The 20,187-nt window shown below is 38.8% G+C and overlaps 1 protein-coding gene across 1 annotated transcript in view; it reads right to left on the reverse strand.

Moving 5' to 3' along the window:
* The window catches only part of uacab (uveal autoantigen with coiled-coil domains and ankyrin repeats b), a 65,296-nt gene extending 45,458 nt beyond the window's left edge, over positions 1–19,838 (reverse strand). Inside the window, exon 1 of the mRNA XM_051936600.1 lies at positions 19,610–19,838. Within this exon, the coding sequence (XP_051792560.1) occupies positions 19,610–19,657 (48 nt within the window). The 5' untranslated portion in view covers positions 19,658–19,838. The remainder of the gene's footprint in view (positions 1–19,609) is intronic.
* Between the last annotated feature and the right edge of the window lie 349 nt (positions 19,839–20,187).

A 20,187-nucleotide genomic window follows, 5' to 3' on the forward strand; every position in this document is an offset into this window, starting at 1 on the left:
TGTGGAGCTGTAAAGGTATTTCCAATCAGCCGGTGAGAACATATTCAGGTCACTACAACCAGAAACACTGCAGGAAATTCACATGGTGGGTTTGAAATATAAAATCTAAATGTTTATCAACTGTCACATAGGCAGAGGGGCAAACAGACAGAAAAAACACATGTACATGCACGTTTCTACATGTGGCAGCACAAAGTGTTTTCTGGCTGAAGGGAGTATTGTGAAAAATGAAGGCTGCTGTTTGATCTCACCTCCAGAGAAAGATGAGGCAACACTACTGCAAAACCTACAGGATTTTAGATGTCTGTATTTGGTGCGAGGGGCTCTGTGGGCGTGCTGGTACTTGGGCATAAAGACCGGTGTTCATGCTTGTTTGGCCGGCGCTCACAAGTCATCAAACACTCGGATAGGGAGAGGAATGTGACTGGAGGGTTGGTCAAATGGACCAGATTTCATACAAACATGAGCACAGTGAAGATATGCAGCAACACCTTCAACAGATCACAAAGTGCATACATGTCCAGCATGAAGACACATCTAATGAGCAAACACAAGTATGTAAAGACAAATATATCCAATAGAACACAGAATGTAATCGTAGAAATGATACTTAAGCTGATGGAAATGTTCTAGGAAAGCAGTCCTAAGATTTTTGTTTGTTTGTCTATTGTTCTTAAAAATCAACTGGACTTTTCCTTTAAGCCAGAGGAGTCAAACTCATTTTAGTTCAGGTTCCACATTTAGCCCAATTTGATCTCCAGTGGACCGCACTAGTAAAATCACAGCAAAATAAGCTCGAAATAACTCCAATTTTTCCCTTTGTTTTAGTGCCAAAAAAGTACCGTCTGAAAACGTTCACATTTAAGGAATTATCTTTTTTATAAATCATTAACAATCTGAAATTTCTAGAGAAAAATAAGTTAAATTTCAGCATCATTTAGTTTTCTCAGCTTATCATTTCCACATTACAGCTTCCAGATCACAGTGTCTACAAAACAACTAAATATTCAGTCTCTAGAACTGAATGATATATCAGTTTACTTCATGATCAACACAAAAAAAGTCAGACAAAAAAAGACAACAAAAGCAAGACAAAATATTACAAAAACAAGACACAAAATGACAAAAATAAGAAACAAAAATGAGACAAATGACACGAAACAAAACAGAACAGACAACAAATCTGACTAAAAAGTTACAAAGCGGCAAAAATAAGACAAACAATTACACAAATGAGACAAAACACAGAAGCAAAAACAAAACAACAAAAAATAGACAACACAAGCAAGACAAAAATGAAACACAAAACGACATAAATGAGAAACTAAACGACAAAAGTAAGACAAAAACAACAAAAAGACTAATTATTACAAAAATGAGACGCAAAAGAACAATGAAAAATCTAGTATTTTATTTTCTGATCAAAACAACTTGTCTAAAAATTATTTTAAATTTATAGATTGCACCCTCTGGAGGGCCGGTTTTGGCCCGCGGGCCGCATGTTTGACACCCCTGCTTTCAGCTCTTGAAGATATTTTTGCTTTTTGAGGACATTTCAGCTCTGGAAGTCACTGAAAAATCTTCTTAGATGAGATGTGAAATGCTCTAAGAAACAGAAAGAGAAATCTCGTTGCTTTTTTACCACAGATGACTAAGACTCTGTTTTAGGAAAGCAATGCAGTTTCTGGAAAAAGCTGAAATCCTGTGTCAGAAGATAAGAATCAGGTAGATGTAGAGCAGGTTGAGACTTGTCCTTTAACAAGTCAAAAGCACCTATTCTTTACTACGACCAAGTTCTGTCTGAGAAGCTCTTCCTGGAAAATCTATACTTGTGTTTCTGATCAAGATTCACTAAACAGAGCCAATATAAACTTACACTGTATGCATAAAATGAAGACAGTCTAATATCAGTAAGAACACTAGATATTTTGTTTTCCTTTTTATTAAATATAGCAGCAGTCCAGTTTATGAGAGATGCTTCCAAAACACAAACTTATCAGACAACTTGGTTAAGGAACAGAACAGCCTAATAATTATGGGGTGTTTGTGTTCTTGCTTACTGTGACAGCAGGCAGCAGTAAAATCAAGTGTCATTAATATTAATTACTCATAACTTCATTATTCTAGCTCAGTTGGTGACTGATGTGATTTGATGTGTTTAACCGTCTGAAATCCAAAAGCTGTAGGTGGATTTAAAAGGCACATTTCCTTTGTTTTTTTGGCCTAAATGGCACAATTTACCAGATCTAAAAACTGTAAAATCAGAAAGAATCATTGAGTCTTCAAGTTTCCAACAGTCTGTGAACTAATCACACTTCTGCATCTGTCTGGAAAATGTCCCAAATCTGAGCTAAAAATTGTGATATTTCGTCAAAATTACATGTTTCATTAAAAGCATGCAATTTTAACCAGATTCTGCAAAAAAAAAAAGATAATCTGACCCTTGGTGAAACTGGAAAGCCACGACTAACACAGCTGTGATCAACAGTCATGTTACAAAAGTTCAGAGAGTTTTTGGCTGAAATGGGCTGAACTGCAGGCTGTGTTTAAACAGAACAGACAGTAGACATGTAGGAAAAAGACAGTAAAATATCTATATTATATGGAGTCACCATTGTTTGCCTGTGCTAACATCATCTGTGGACGCTTTGGAAGAAAGGGAGTAGGCATTAAAATGGAGACTGAATGTGGCTGATCTTATCCAGATATGTCCTGTCCACCCCAACACGCTTAATTAAGAAGTAAAGTCTTGTTTGCCACATGATTTCAGTTCTAAAAGTTTGCTTTTGCTAAATTAAACCATGACACCCAATTTTTTCTGCTACATTTTGGCCCATCTTGGAAGGATTTCCTGAAGAACTCTGCCTGCCATAGTCCTTTACTGCACTTTTTAAAAGAAATAGTAAAAGAAATTTAAAGTTTTTGTTTCTTTTTCATTGAAACAAAAAACATTTGTGAGTTCCCTCCATTTCTGGTCATGGTTGTTCTGTTTCCAACTTTATTTTGCTGTTAGAATGAAACCATAAAGAGCAGAAGTTTGACAGGGGCAACAGACACTGCAAGGGGAGCGGAGGAATAAAGAGGTAATTTATCAAGCAATGATCAACTAAACATCTTCAGGTGTAAAAAGACAAATATTATTTACTAGCTATCCAACCTTTAGCCTGTAGAATAAAGTGAAACCAGCAGTGGTGCAGACAAACGCAGTAAATGGCTTTACCACTTTCTTTCTCGGACAATCTTGTTTGAGCAAGACTAAAAGTACCAAAGCGGCTGAAATGTCTTCACACATTTCATAATGTGGTGGTGCTTGTCTAATCTGCAGAGAGACACAAATACACAGAGAGAGCACAGCTTGATGAGGCTTAGTGGGAGCCATCGCACAGCAGTTTGCCGGTCATCAGCAAAATCTTTGTGCTACTGTTGCTCGGCATGACTGGCTCTGTGTGTGTGTGTGTGTGTGTGTGTGTGTGTGTGTGTGTGTGTGTGTGTGTGTGTGTGTGTGTGTGTGTGTGTGTGCTAATGTCAACTGCAGCCCACCCAAAGTCAGTCAATAAACTCAGCCCCCCTGTCACATGCTAACCTCCCCCCGACATCGGTAATCTCCCCATCACGGAGCCGACTCACGCAGTTCATATTACACATGAACACATGAACAGTGAGGCTGAACACAAGGAGCCCCGGACTCACACTCGACAAACAAACACGACACAAACAAAGGCACACATGAACTTTGCCATCACAAACACTGCTCCCCGGCGGCTGGTCCACGGCTGAGCTCTCTGCATGGGAACGCAGACGACCAACGCTGCTGAGATGACCTCATGGCTCCTCTCATGGAGCCACAAGTTAATCCTAAAAACACAGATCGCTGCGCTGCCACCAACTATACAGCCAACACAACATCCAGTCTAAAACAAACTGGTGCCGATCCCGTCAGACAGCTGGCCTCCTATGGCCGATGCAACGAGAAAAGACCACATGTAAAGTCAGACAAAGTCCAGATCTCTGTTGATAATTTGGTTAAAGCTCAACAACTACAGGCCAGACTGTGGTGAAATCTGACACAGGTTTTCATGGTCCTCTAATGTCTTTGCTGACCCCAAGAGTTTTACACCATCTGGTAATTTTACACTTGTCCTGAAGACACAATCAAATTCATTTTCCCCCTTCAAGTGTTCCTCTTCCACCCCCACTAAGATTAATACTCCATCTATGAACGGTATGGCTATATTTAATGGTATATATTATCTATATATATATATATATATCATGATCTAACAGGCAGGCTGCTGAGAACTAGTTGTAATAGCATGGCTTTACCATTAACACTGTAGTCTCTGAGGAGGAAGTGGCAGGCTCTATGCCTTTACTCTTCTTCAAATCAAAGCATACTATTTACTGTTTGAGTACATTTGTAAGACCGTACAGGGGGTCCTCAGTTTACGACGTCCTCGACCTACGGCATTTTGTTTTTACGTGAAACTAGTTGATGAGCAGAGCGGATGAATACGTGGCGCTATCAGGCGACTTTGTTTCCATTCCCCGATTGTACTCCACCTTGGATTGTGCTGCATTCACGAACTTTTTGTCCTTCATTAGGCGTAAGTCAGACTCTTCTGAAGCTTGGAGGAAAAGGAAAGCCGTCTCCATGGAAGTGAAATTAGACAGAATAAAACGCTGGGAACAGAAACACCGACCAACATGGGTCAAGTTGTAAAAACAGGTTGACATATTGTAGCGACCTTCTGTGATGAATGAGTGAGACTTTATCTGGTTCTGTGCTGGTTTATTGAACCTTCACACAGAATACTGTGGGCTATAGCCAGAATAACTAGAAAAAACCCAGAACTTGGCTCCAGAATAAGTAGAAAAACCCCATAAATTAGCTCCAGAATAACTAGAAAAACCCCATAACTTAGCTCCAGAATATCTAGAAAAACCCCATAAATTAGCTCCAGAATAACTAGAAAAACCCCAGAACTCAGCTCCAGAAGAACTAGAAAAACCCCATAACTTGGCTCCAGAATAACTAGAAAACCCCCATAACTTAGCTCCAGAATAACTAGAAAAACCCCAGAACTAAGCTCCAGAAGAACTAGAAAAACCCCAGAACTCAGCTCCAGAATAACTAGAAAAACCCCATAACTTGGCTCCAGAATAAGTAGAAAAACCCCATAAATTAGCTCCAGAATAACTAGAAAAACCCCATAACTTAGCTCCAGAATATCTAGAAAAACCCCAGAACTAAGCTCCAGAAGAACTAGAAAAACCCCAGAACTCAGCTCCAGAATAACTAGAAAAACCCCATAACTTGGCTCCAGAATAAGTAGAAAAACCCCATAAATTAGCTCCAGAATAACTAGAAAAACCCCATAACTTAGCTCCAGAATATCTAGAAAAACCCCATAACTTAGCTCCAGAATATCTAGAAAAACCCCATAAATTAGCTCCAGAAGAACTACAAAGACCCCATAACTCAGCTCCAGAATAACTAGAAAAACCCCATAACTTAGCTCCAGAATAACTAGAAAAACCCCATAACTTAGCTCCAGAACAACTAGAAAACCCATAACTTAGCTCCAGAATAACTAGAAAAACCCCATAACTTAGCTCCAGAAGAACTAGAAAAACCCATAATTTAGCTCCAGAATTCGCCGCCGTTCCCAGCTCTCTCTACTGCCAACTCTCAGCCAATCAGAGGTCAGCTAACGAAACATGACACGTTCACTGACATTAGGTAAATCTGGAACATTAAAACCTCACCATCAACAACAATATCAGTCCGTTACAATATTCTGTTTTCTTCTAGTAAAATGATTCATACGTGCACGAAAGTCATTGGTATTCATGACTTTTATGAAGAACTGATCGATATCGTGATGCACGGAACGGCTTTGTCTACGTTTTTGCCGGAGTTCCGACTTACAGCAAAAATCGACTGTATTATGGTTTCTATTGACCTGACTGCTCTCCTCTTGTTTTTACACCCTAGCATGCGTATTGTAGCATAAACTGCAACTTTCACCAACACTACGCAGACGACATTATTTTCTCCAAAGCAGTTAAACACAAGTCAAATTTCTGTTTGGGTTTTTTTTTTTGTGACATTTTAAAAGTCTTTCAAATTCGCTTGACACTTCGCTACCAGTCAAAAGTTTGGACCGATTTTCTCATTTTATGGCTTTTATTTAATTATCTTATATATTGTAGATTAATACTGAAGATATCACGACTATAAAAGAATACATATGGAATTATGCAGTAAACAAAAAAGTGTTAATCTTCAGAATTAATCTCCAATGTAGAAAATAATACAAACACATAACAAGCATTGAATGATGCGGTGTGTCCAAACTTTTGACTGGTAGCGTAAATGAACATATAGCTAATGCGTCTGGATAAACTGTTCTATCAGACATGAAATCGTAAGCTTCTATACCACGAAGTGAGAGACAGCACAATTTTCTAAATGTCAATTTCACCGTTGTGGATGATAAGGGTTTTCTAAAGACAAAAGGAGGCATTCTGTGATAGCTGCATTGATGTGTGACTGCTCCATTGTGAAGCCTGAACATCCTGTGACAGGCCAGCATGCAGACCAGTAATTTAGCCTGACAGATGCTTGTCAGGAGATTTGAGCAGCCTTTTAGTCTGACCCAGGATTAACTCAGATGAACCAGTCAGTCTATACCAACTCAGCTCTGAAAAGCAAACAAAATGCATACTTTGAAAATGAGGGAGGGACGAAAAGAGGATTTAACCAAATCTCACCCCACCAGCAGAGGGGTAAGAACGCCTTCTGGTCTCTCCAAGTTGGAGCTTTAACTTGCTGGAGGAGCTTCTACTTGATAAGTAGCTACTCAGGGCTGTGAAGGCTGCTCAACAGCTTGAGAAAGATTCCTGGAGGTTTAGGAGGATGCAAAACATACAAGTGCCCACACAGACGCAATAACTGGGTCAATGTATAATTGACTTCTTAAGTCCATGGGATATATTTTGCATACATTATTATTAAAAATAACATTTTTATGTGCATTATGATCATATCTTTACAAATGTAATCATTTTTTATGATGGAAACAATCACTAATAAAAAAAAATCCCTTTCCACTAAGTTTCCCATCACAAAAACTCCTCTCCAGTAAGTTTGTTAATTCCAGATCACATGACCTGCTCTTTTTATTTCTTTTTTGGTCATTTTCAGACTGTTTTGTGGACATTTTAGGTCTTTTTGTGGTCATTTTGTGCCTTTTTGAAGCACTTTTCAGTCCGTTTGTGGTCATTTTGTGCCTCTCTCTGGTCATTTGGCAATTTTTTGCAGTTATTTTGTGTTTCTCTCCTCATTTTGTGTCTTTATATGATAATTATCTGTCTCACTGAGTCATTTTGTGTTTTTCTGTGGTCATTTTGTAGTCATGTTGTCTTTTTGTGGCTGTTTTGTGTGTCTTTGTGTTCATTTTGCTTCCTTTTTTGTTTTTTTTTCCAGACTGTTTTGTGGGCATTTTAGGTCTTTTGTGGTCATTTTGTGCCCCTTTGTAGCCGTTTTCATTTTGTGTGTCTGTGGTCATTTGGCAACTTTCTGTAGTTATTTTGTGTGTCTCGTCAATATCTATCTTCGTTGTTTTTCTGTGGTCATTTCTGTTATTTTATAGTACAAAGTAACAAATTGTATCTGCATTACAGAAATCCTTTTCCACTAAGTTTCCCGTTACAAAAACACCTCTCCAGGAAGTGTGTTAATTCCAGATCACATGACCTGCTCCACATGATGTCATTTCCTCCTGAAGAAAAGACTGGAAGACTCCAAGGCTTTCCGACTTATTTAATATAAAGTAGTCAACGGGTTTACTAGCCTAGCCGCACTAGACAACCCACGGCAACGAATTTAATTCTCTGCCAGGGTGGGTCTAGTTACCCTCCATAAGGCTCGAGGTTGGATGCTCCTAAAACTGGCCGGACCAATCACCATGAAGTGTAGAGTCAGAAGGCGGGTGTAACGAAGTGACGACAGAGGCGTGACGATTCTGACAGAAACAACCGGTGCACAATAAACAGTTATCTTTCGACTCGGCTTTGGCCACAGCCCTTAAAGATTTGAAGCTAAAATTCAACTTGAAAGATGAACAAAGGACGGCACTGAAGTGTTTCATTGAGAAGAAAGACGTATTTGGACTTATGTCGACGGGATATGGCAAATCCTTAATATACCAGTTGGCTCCGCTGGTTGGGAAGCTAATGGGACTTAGCCACAATCCGGCGCTCTAGGAACTACGTCAACCTATTCGTTGCACTGATTGGTTGTATACCTACCCAATTGCTGCAGAGTGATTTGAAAGACAACCTTTTAGCCCGCCTCCCTCCCTGTCGAGCGTTCCAGGACCCTTGTGTCTTAAGAGCTGGGTCTAGCGCGGCTAGGCTACGGGTTTACTACAATATCTTTAGAAATAACTTTCAATCTCAATTTTACTCAGTTGTATGTGTAATATTTAGAAGAATCTTTCTCTAAAATACCATGTGGTGTTTTTTCAGTTGATTTTAGGCCTGAAAACAGCAAAAATGTCAACTATGGTACAAATGATTACACGATTACAGTTTTAAATCAACAAACTTTACATCTTTCTTTTGAAAGTCAGAATTCTGTTGAGTAGCATTGTACTGAGATGCCACATGATTGCTGTCATATAATCAGAAAAATCCCAGCTACACCTGTAAATGAATAAGTGACAAACACGTTACATAATCCATGCTCATCTATCTTTGTATCACAGGCAACGGTGCAAAATGATCACATCCACTGCAGATAGAAGGTACTGCATGTCCTTTACTGCTGCACTCTTCTAACAGGATTTAGACAAACACTAGAAGCAAGTTTTTCACACTTCTAATAGTGAAACTGCAAGGACAGAACACCATGTGACTCCCCAAAGAGCTGTAAAAGCAGATGTGGTTTACAGGTTGTAAAAGTCTCAGCATTTCTTCGCAGCCAGGTAACAGAACAGAATAGATTTTTATACGGTTTAAAACAAAAACTGGGGTAGCTGGGTATCTGTTAGATTAAACCCTGAAGCCTTGGTTTGGTCTGCAGCCATTAAAACAGCTAAAATAATATTTATTCTAATTACATTTTGGCTACTTTTGGAGCATTATGAGTAATCTAACAGAAGAAAGTCTTCCATTCTCTATGGCAAGCTGCTGGAAGTACTTTAATTCTGTAAGCGCTGTATTTGGGGATTTGCACAGTATTTTAAGCCTTTTAATTATGCATAATTGGTCCTTTCTATCTGTATTATTCAAATCCAGATACAAAGGAGTGGTTAAAAGAAGCCTAACAATCTCTCACTGCCTTGCTACGTCCCCTCTCTTAGATAATGGGGCTGATTGAAGGTTTGAGGCTTGTTAGGGCAGATTAGATGAGCGCTCAAGGCTCACATGAGTGGGAGTAGTGTGAGCATGTGTGTGTGTAAAGGAAAAAAAATAAAACCATTATTCATTCTGTTCAAAGCTAAAGAGGTTTTGAATAATGCATGCATTGTCTAGTAGAAAAGCAGCCACACAAAAATACTACGCTTTAAAAAAAATAGAGATGCAAACATTAAACAAAACTCGCTTTCAATATTGTTGTAAAACTCAGTGTTGTACAATGAACAAGGAGAAAGAAAAATGAATAACTGGTGAGATTAATGTTTTAAAAAAAGCTTGTTTTCAATGACTTTTGAGTTTCTTGATAGGGGAAAACATTCTTAAGGTGGTAGTCTACCCTAATTTATTAAGCAACATATTTTGTTATTTCTCAACAATGCAACCAATCAAAACAAAACTTGGCACAAAGAAAGATAGATTTAGTAGAAGTATTTTACATTTAGCTAAAGTCTGCCACATTTTATTAGCCTAGCCGTGCTAGACCCATGCTCTGAAGACGCAAGGGTCTAGGAACGCTCAACAGGGAGGGAGGCGGGCTAAAAGGTTGTCTATCAAATCACTCTGCAGCAATTGGGTAGGTATACAACCAATCAGCGCAACGAATAGGCTCCTAGAGCGCCAGAAATCAGAGGATGCGGTAGTTCGGTGAAGCCTTATTTATAGTCAATGGTTGAAGCTCAAGTATATTACAGACATGTTAACAGAAAGATTATTCAGAGTCAGTGCTAATGGAGCTCAACGACTGTTGTCGTTTTTGTTGTCGACCCTGGCAGAGAATTAAATTCGTTGCCGTGGGTTGTCTAGCACGGCTAGGCAGAATCGTCGCGCCTCTGTCGTCACTTCGTTACGCCCGCCTTCTGACTCTACACTTCATGGTGATTCGTCCGGCCAGTTTTAGGAGCATCCAACCTCGAGCCTTATGGAGGGTAACTAGACCCACCCTGGCAGAGAATTAAATTCGTTGCCGTGGGTTGTCTAGCGCGGCTAGGCTAACATTTTATAGTTTCCATGGTAGCAACAGATTTGGCGAGATACAAAAAATCTTGTGGAACAAATATCTTCAGAAGGAAAATGGCTATCAACACCAAATTTGGTGTACTGACTCCTTATGTTATTATGTATGTTTTGAGTAGACAAATTTTTCCTATTTTTGTATACTTGAATGATAACAATGAAAAGAGTCCTTTTTTTCTATTTGAGCAGAAATATTAGATGAAGTAAAAATCTGTCTACTTAAAACATACATAATAACATAAGGAGTCAGTACACCAAATTTGGTGCTGATAGCCATTTTCCTTCTGAAGATATTTGTTCCACAAGATTTTTTGTATCTCGCCAAATCTGTTGCTATGGAAACTATAAAATGTGGCAGACTTTAGCTAAATGTAAAATGCTTCTACTAAATCTATTTTCTTTGTGCCAAATTTTGTGTTGATTGGTTGCATTGTTTAGAAATTATAACAAAATAAGTTGCTTACTAAATTAGGGTAGACTACCACCTTAAAGTTAACCTTCCAGATCATCTGAGAACTTTCAGCAACTTCATGATTTGATCACTTGACACGACTGGAACAGTGGATTGGATTTGCTGCAAAACGCCGGGAGCCATCACGCTCCCTCTTCACATCCCCACCCTCCTTTTGTTAAAAACAGCTTTGAAATTAGAGTTGCTTCAGCTTTCCATCATTACATTCCAGCTACTACTGCCTCCTCCATCCTACAGTACTACACCACCATCACCCTCCCAGCCCTGCAGCTTGTTTTGTAAAACAACTCTGCTTCAAGGATGAGGGAGGATCTTATATTTCCCCCTGAAGGCACATGGATACTGGAGGAGAAGACAGAAGGAAACTGAGTGTGATCAGGAGAAAGCAGAAGTAAGGCAAACAGAAAACTCCCCTTACAGAGAAAATTGGAGCTCCGAGTCCAAAATCCCTGAATCCTGAATCTACAAATTGACGCTAAAGTAACCTCAGAAGAGTTCATCTAGAGGCATAAAATCCAGAGATATCAATCTGAGGCCTGAGCATTTCTGGTAGAATTAAAAAAAAGCCACCCTAAGAGCTTAAAAAAGGACCTGGACTTCTTCAGTGGACGAGGGTGAAACATCTTCAACAGCCAAAAAAAGGTCCACTTGCTTTCTGAATTGCTTACCTGAAGCTCTTAGTATTGCCATGACCTGCAGAATCTATAGACATGTTTCATGACTAGCCTTTTCTGCTGCTAAGTCTGAGTCACATGTGCTGATTCAACCCTAATGTAATTAAAGTTCAACAACAAAGATGGCTATACAGCCAGACAGCAAACACCAGAATGCATGTGTTATTACTGGCTTAACCCTTTCATTACACTGTGCTGCTGGGTCTGTGCTTCAGGCTAGCTTCTCATTAGGTGAGTGTTCAACCAATCAGAGGGTAAACTAAAGCTTTCAAATTACTTTGATGATCAGTCACGACACTGACAAGCCTGAACTTTGTTTTGTGTCAAAAAAGATTGTTGGAGAAGTTGTCAGACTCGAACAGTGACCGTAGACAGATTCAGACCTACAGCAGCTTGTTGAATGAGTGCTGCTGAGAAGTACGGAATTTATGGGTGGCAAAACCAGCCTCAGTGCTAATTTAGCAGAAGCAGCATTGGCAAGAACATTTTACGATTACAGGTGAGGGGAACCCGAAGCACTTATAAAACACACACTCCTCCAGCTGCTTGTTTAAACACTGATTTAGACAGTTAAAATCTGACTTGGCATAACACTTCTAGCACATATATACTTAAACAAGGCCATCAGCTTATATAACTGAGGAAAATCAGGAAAACAAGAGGTGATCGACTGATGACTTAATAAGTGATAATGTTGATAATAGGTGATAGAAACGGTAGTGTCACAGTTATCCCTAAAACTAAACAATTCAAGTGATTAGGAGACTTAAAAGTGACTGGATATTACGCAACACCTTTATAAAACTGTGCAGGTGATTTACGCAGTGAAAAGCAGTAATGACAGAACAGAAGCAGATGGAACTTTTCTTCACACAGAGCTCAGTATTATTCCTCACCTGTTGTACAGAACTGGTCCAAACCAACCATTACATAGTGTACATTCTACAACAAACTGCACTGTTTACAATACTTTGTCCAGTCATCAGCGACAGGTGACCTGGGTCATTCTGTATGAAATCAACCAATTTTAAGAAAATTTCCCACCTGACCCTCTCAGATTTTGCTAAGTTTTTACATACATTTAGTACATTATATACGACGGGAAAATCCTAAATTTGAATGCTTTATTGTCATTAGTTTCAAAGTTATGGCCATTTGAAGTAGGTAGGGGGTACCCTATTATTGCAGCCAAAATTAAGACTTGAAATTTTCGACCATTTTCAGACTTCTATAACTTCTGAACAACAAAAGGTAGAGATGTGAAATTTTCAGAATCATTTCACAGTGACCTATAGTCCTCAGAAATGTGAAAATATTTACTTTATATTTATAATTGCATGTTACAGAGAATGACAAAGTTGCTATTTTATCCGTCACGAACTTCTAAACTGCTACATTTGGCCACCCATTACACAAAAACTAATCATCATATCCATTAGAGATTTTATGTGGTATAATTTGGCTATCTAAGGATTGGATCTGTATAAAATGAAAGTGCTATGGTATGTAATGCACGAAATATGAACAGCTAAAAATTAGGGCTGCAGCTAACGAAGCCTCGAGTAATCATCTGAGCACGAAACGTCATCAAAGCGGAAGTGAGCGCGCAATGCAACAGAAATCACCGTCCGACCGGAACGCGGAACACGGACGGACGTCGGCGCAGCATCGTGCATGTATTATGTATGCATGATGCAGCACGGATGTCCGCGTTTAGATACAGCTGTATAGTAAACGCTGACATCCGTGTTTACGATAGATCGCAGATGTCAGCGCTGCATCGTGCATACATAATATATTCACGATGCAGCGCCGATGTCCGTCCGTGTGCTGTGCTCCGGTTGGATGGTGATTTCTGTTGCATTTCGCACTCACTTCCGCTTTTGATGACGTATCGTGCTCAGACGATTACTCGAGGCTTCGTTAGCTGCAGCCCTACTGAAAATCAAAAATTTCTGTCCGACCTTCAGATTCAAAGGTCAATATCAGCATGTGGGATAGGTGATATCAAAAAATAAAAGATATCATGTGAAATTACAGGAATTTCCCTAAATTTAGACACCAAGCACAACTTGCTTCTGTAAACCCTTCTATGTTTACTGTTGGCCTTTGAATCCGAAGGTCGGACCACTGGTTGAAATGATATGGAATGACCCATCTATTCAAGGTGCCACCCATAGACTGTATATAGTATATAGTATATAGTGGACGTAGCATCTGGCTCCAGAATTGAAGCCAACCCGGAAGTGTTAAAAACTTGCAATATCACGCTGTCCGCTAGGGTTGGCTCCAAAAAGCTTTTGCTCCATAGACCCCAATTCATTTTTGGAAAAAATAAAATTTGATAGACTGATGTTCTACAGCTCAGGATTTTTTCCCGTTAGTTTTCATGGTCAAAATGAGAGATCAGGTGACCGATCTTAAAATAAATCAATACTGAATTTTAAATAAATCGTTAAAGTTGGCGGAGCCAGGGGGCGTGGCTATACTTGATAGACAGCAACAGAAGCCTCTGCGGTAAAACGTGGGCGGGATAAGAGAGTCCTCAGCCAATCCTGCCCCTAGTTGCTCTCTGGTCCAGCCTGTTTGATGACGCTTTTTACGTCACTGGCTCCAAAAAATCCAAAACGGCGACCAGGAAGTAGCAAAATCCAGGCTTCATTTTCTCGGCGTTGAAACCAACGGGTGACGTCACGGTTAGTTTACGCCTGGTGCCACCAAACCTCTGGAAGGTTTGTCCACAGCTAGACCCTTTTTATTCATATTAAAACCAGGTCACTGTTTTGCTCCATTAAGAATCACATCAGACACAATCATAGCAAGATAGTCATCTACAGGGAGTTTATACTGAATATTTCAGGATGGTTAGTTCCATTGTGCAGAAAGTAGCTAAAGCTCTTGAAAAACTGATCTTGAGAATAATAAAAATATTGCAACACAAGCCCTAACAAAGCCAGACCACGTTTTGTTTTTCTCTGTGGTCTGGATCTGCATCAGAAATACCTCATTTTATGGATGCTGCAGAATTGATGACTGACAAGTCTAATATGCTGAGACAATAATATGAAGCAGCTCACTTGTGTAACCAAGTGGTTTTAGTGTCTTTGGCTGCTCTGAACATAAACCAGTGGAGTTCCCCAGCTGACAGTACAGAAGTTTACCGATACTGATTCTTCAGTGCCAAAATCTTTGACACAACTTCTAAGATGTGTAAATATTGTATATAGAGTTTTAATTAGGTTTAGTATTTCTACAGATTTTAAAATTAGAAGTGTTGTTTTATAGTATTGTGCAGCAAGTTTTTCAGAGTACACACTAACCTTTAATGTCACTAACCGGCCTGTCTTGTCTTTTTGTTATTTATGTTGTTGCATGTAAGCTCTATCTATCCATCTGTGTCCAATATGTGGTCCAAAAGCGGTCCTCCAGAGGGTCCAATCCAGTCCTCAAAGTTTAAAAATCACAGAGAAGACATTAACTGCAGATTGTAAATCAGTAAAACTATAAATTTAAAATAATTTCGAAACCATGACAAGTTGTTTTTATTATAAAGTAAAATACTAGATTGCTCTTTGTTCTTTTGTGTCTCATTTTTGTAATATGTCGGCTTGTTTTTTGTCTTTTTTTGGACGACTTATCATTTGTCTCATGTTTTTGTCATTTTGTTTCTCATTTTTGTCGTTTCCTTTTTGTCGTTTCCTTTTTGTCTCGCTTGTGTTTTTTGTCTTATTTCTGTCATTTTGTTTTGTTTTATTCGTTGTTTTGTGTATCGTTTGTGTCATTTTGTGTTTTTCCTCATGCCTGTGTTGTTTGTATTCTTTTGTCACTTTCTAATTTTTGTCTCATTTTTGTTTTTTTTCGTATCGTTTCTCTCATTTTTGTCATTTTGTTTCATTTCTGTAATATTTTGTCTTGTTTTTATTGTTTTTGTCTTGTTTTGGTCTAACTTTTGTCGCTTTGATCATAAAATAAAATCCTCTCTGGTTCAGCTCCAGGTGACTAAATGTTGTTTTTCTTTGTAGACACTCTGATCTGGAAGCTGTAATGTGGAAATGATAAACTGAGGATGAATGTTGCTGAAACTGAACTTATTTTTCTTAAGAAATTTACGGATGTTCAGAATGTTTTGCAAAAAGATAGCTCCTTAAATGTGGACATGTTTGCACGAAAACAAAGGACAAATTTGGAGTCGCTTGAGATCAAACTGGGCTGAATGTGGAACCTGAACTAAAATGAGTTTGACACCTCTGCTCCAAAGGGACACATAAGGAAGTCAGGTCAGACGCTGTGAAACTGAGGTGAACATTATTCAGTATTTTCTTAACTTCAGTACATTAAGGACATAATAAACAGAATAACTGATTATGAAAATGATCACGAGTTGCAGTCCTGTCAGAACTGCTTACAAATACAATTCTTATTCTCTTTCTGTTGCCAGAGCGTGCCGGTTGTGAATGACAATGCTCGTCACAAGACGCCTTGTAATTATTTACTCTCAAAAGAAGAACAGGCTTCAAGACAAAAGAATAATAACAGAAAGTGGAGCGGTGCCTGGTGCAAACCTGAGCCAAACCAACAGACCTCATCCAGCTGGTATTAAGCGAATGACGGCCTTGGCATGTTGGATCCTGGTTACCAAGTTTTCAGCTTTGCTTTCCAGCTTCCTTAAACGGTTTGGTGGACATAGCTGGCATTCCTTAGCTCAAATAGGTTACTGCCAATGTTTGACAGGCAGCTCTGATGGGAGAAAAATGGGGAATATGATAAGGAGAGAATACCTTTAAGACCATGTAGGGTTTGAAGGAGATGCTTCTGGTTCTACTGTTTAGAAAAAGTCACTGAATTCTTACAAGAGGAGACAGAAAGGATTAAAAACTAACACTGGACTAGGAGTGGAAAAAGACACTGCTTCCTCCACTGAAGTGTTTTCCTTGGCCAGAATACAGTTAGTGTTTGTTCACAGACTAAAAGCCAGTTTCCTTTGAATTCTCCCTCGCCTCTCCCACTTGAAAAATGTAGACGCATTTATTAATTATTAGTCACACCGCGAGGAGAGCCTGAGGTATTGTGTTCCAAAGAGCAAAGCAGGCGGCTAAATAGTTTACAGCCAGACCTGATGCTGTCCGCTTATTGTCACGTTCACTGACCGAACGTCAATAAAACGTTTGATGTTTTATTAACACCAAACGTTTCAGGACGGCAGTAAAACAGATTTATCATTATAGTTATATCTATGTTTTTATCTTTGGCAACACACAAAACCAAAGTACGCTGCAAAAATGTACGCTTTTCTTTACATTTGCTTTCATTTTACCAACTTTGTTAAATTACAGATAAAGCACAGAAAAATAATCATGCATTTGGCTCAGGTTAGCCAAGAGAAAACAGGTCACAACTGGAATTAATGTCCATATTAAAAATCTATATTACTAGAAATAATAATTTGTTCTTTTACAACATTTGATCAGATTTTTTTTTTAAAAATCAGCTAAAAAATAGCATTATTTTAAGGATATTTGCATTTATTTGAAAGAAGAAATGCATATTAAGGATTGAAATTTTGTAAATATATTTTTTACTGTCATTTTACAGATTTCCCGTTTTACTGAATTACAGAAAGAATCACTTTAAATGTTGACTGTAAAAAAAAGCTGTAAAGTCCACATTAAAAACCTGTATTCGAACAAACTGTTGTGTTTTTTACAATGCGAGTGTAAAATGACACCCTTTTACTGCATTTAGATAAGATAAAAACATCACTATTTGACAGATATTTCTCATTATTTTCACCATTTGTGTACAGATCATTCTTTAACGTGTTTAGCGCGGCAAGCTTTCCTTTCTTTATACAGTGTATAATATGTTTTTAAGCACTGTGAAAGCAGCTTAGACCTTCAGTGATGCCTCAGAGTCTGCTAATATCTTTCAGTGTCTTCACTGGAATCTGCCGTCACAGAGGAATGAAGCAGGAATGTTATGGAATCATCATGCGTAAATGTCACGTCTGTTTCCTCAACACCTCACCTAGAGCGTTTCCTGACGTTGCTTCTAAACAAACGATACAGAAAAGCTGCAGGACGATGAGCAGGCTGCTTTCAGCCTGAACTTTAAACGGGAGGCTCGTCTTCTGACTGAGGCAGTTACGCAGCTATCCATGCAGATACAATACCATTTCAAACCTGAAAGGCTTCGTTTCTCTTGAAAAAAGGCCCGGGTAGTTTACCACACACAGCTCCTCTGGCTTTGTGCCTTTCTCATGGTAATTGCTGGGAGCTGGAAACGGAGTGCGCTGCCAAACGGCCCTGCATGCTGAACTCTGCAGAATGGTAATGACTGTCTCTTAAGAGGAGTTCATAGTCCACAGCTGAGTATCTTTATGAAAATGTTGCTCAGTTTAGATGGAGAGCACAGAACGGACGGATCTTCCACAGAGTCTGAGTAAATGTACACAGAAATGCATTCAGTTCTCCTGGCTGGAACACAACATGCAGACTAACATTCCTGGAGGCACTGATGGTGCCGTGGAGAATCACAATAAATACGATAGAAATGGGAGGTTTTAGTGTCATATTTTCATCTCAACTTTGTGTATTTTGTTGTAGGAGTGTTTATAAGTAAATAGAACACAGTATATCACTTCACTCCATCACTTCATTAGCGCTGGAAAACCCACTGCTGTAAAAATATAACATCAGTTTTATTTTTAAAATATTTTCTATTATATATACACACATATACATATTTGATTTATATATATAGATAGAAAGATATTAGATATAATCAGTAATATATATTATTTACTCTTCGTATATATCTATATTATTTTTGCTATTATATATTTTTTTCTTCTATTTTTTTGATCTTTGGATTTTTAAAAAAATATTTTTTATCATTTATATATTTTTTTTCTATATCTTGGCTTTACAGATTACTTGCATACATAATCTATACACACACATATAATTTTTGCTATTTATATATATGTATACTTGATTTATATCTATACATATATATATATATACACACACATACAACTAAGCAAAACAACGAGAATAACACCTTACAAATATTGTTAAAATTTTCCCATCTGCAACGCAAACAATGTGCATGAGGTGTAGAACGTGTGTGTGTATATGAGGGCTGTTAAAATGAAATTAAAGCGTATTTTTTTCATTTCTATACCTCATGCACATTTTTTCACTCATGCATATGCTCCCATGCTTCTTGTTTTGTTTTACTTATTTGCTCTATGTTGTGTTTATTTGTCTATTTGTGTCTGTGGTTTGCATGTGTATTTGTTCCTGCTGGCTTCTCTTGGCCAGGTCATGTTTGCAAATGAGAACTGGTTCTCAGACATTTTTATCTGCTCAAATAAAAAAAACTCTGAAATAACTTGACAGCGGTGCAATCAGAAGGTAAAATATGAAGGTTCCAGGGCCTATTAAGACCTCTGTGCTGGACTGGTTTCACAGAATTAATAAAATGCATTAGATTTAGGTTCTTGTGGTCATCTTTGGGAGCTGAGCCTTCATCCTGATGTAGACCTGCAAGCACACAGTTGTTGTTGGATTCAATAAAAGTCTAAACTTGTTTCTGGAGGTCATTCCCAGTTTACAGACAGAACACAAAAGCAGCACGGAGCCTGAATGTCCCCGGTGATAGCAGCACTGATTTCAGGAGCTTTGAGAATGACTACAACAGTCAGGTCAGGCTGGGACACATGAAGCTGGACCTGGAAGCAGGAGCTGTAATAAAACACACATCCTCCACTGGTGCGGAGCTGCAGGTGCTTAACATTGCTGGCGGTGTTTTTTTCTTTTTTTCTTTTTTTTTTTACCGGAGCTACCGTGGGAACATGACCGCAGTTAAAGTGGTCGTTAGGGAGGGAAGGTCAGACTCACACACGGTACAAACAATAACCCACCGGCGGTAAAACACAACCTTAGCGTGGTTTCTGAGCACACATGAGGCTAAAACAGCAGCAGCACACGTAGACACGAGCAAAACTAAAGTGTTATCAACTTACTGTGATGGTAAGTTCGTGCTTCTTCAACCGATACTTGAGGCTCTTCATGGTGTAAAGTGTCGGTTCCTGCTTTTAAAAGTTCCCCTTTTCTGTGGAAGCTCATAAATAAGACAGATACTTTCCAGAAAGTTCACGCAAAGTAAGTTTTATCTGTCCTCTTTTTCCTGACGGAGCGAGTTTCACCTGACGCCTAAACCGCACAACTCTAATCACGCTTTGATTGACAACCTGCTGGGCCAATCAGACTGGACCATGAGCGACCCGGGTGACTTTTGAGCCAATCAGCAGCAACAGAAGGCGGGACTTCCTTGAAGAGAGCCGTTGGGAGTTGGAAGCGTCCTGGGACAGCAGGAAACCTGGCATGACGTAAGGCTCACCTGAAAGCCCAAATACCTGGAGGAAGTAAATGCTGCAAGTGGAATCCAATAAACTTTATCCAGAAGTTCTTTTTGGTTTGTTTTTTGTCTTTTTTTGTTTGTTTGTTTCGTTTTTTTGTCTTTTTTGTTTTGTTTTTTTGTCTGTTTTGGGGGTTTTTGTCTTTTCTTGTTTTATCCAATTTTTGTTTGTTTTTAGTCCTT

This window comes from Acanthochromis polyacanthus, chromosome 2 (assembly GCF_021347895.1).
Source record: "Acanthochromis polyacanthus isolate Apoly-LR-REF ecotype Palm Island chromosome 2, KAUST_Apoly_ChrSc, whole genome shotgun sequence".
NCBI lineage: Eukaryota > Metazoa > Chordata > Actinopteri > Pomacentridae > Acanthochromis > Acanthochromis polyacanthus.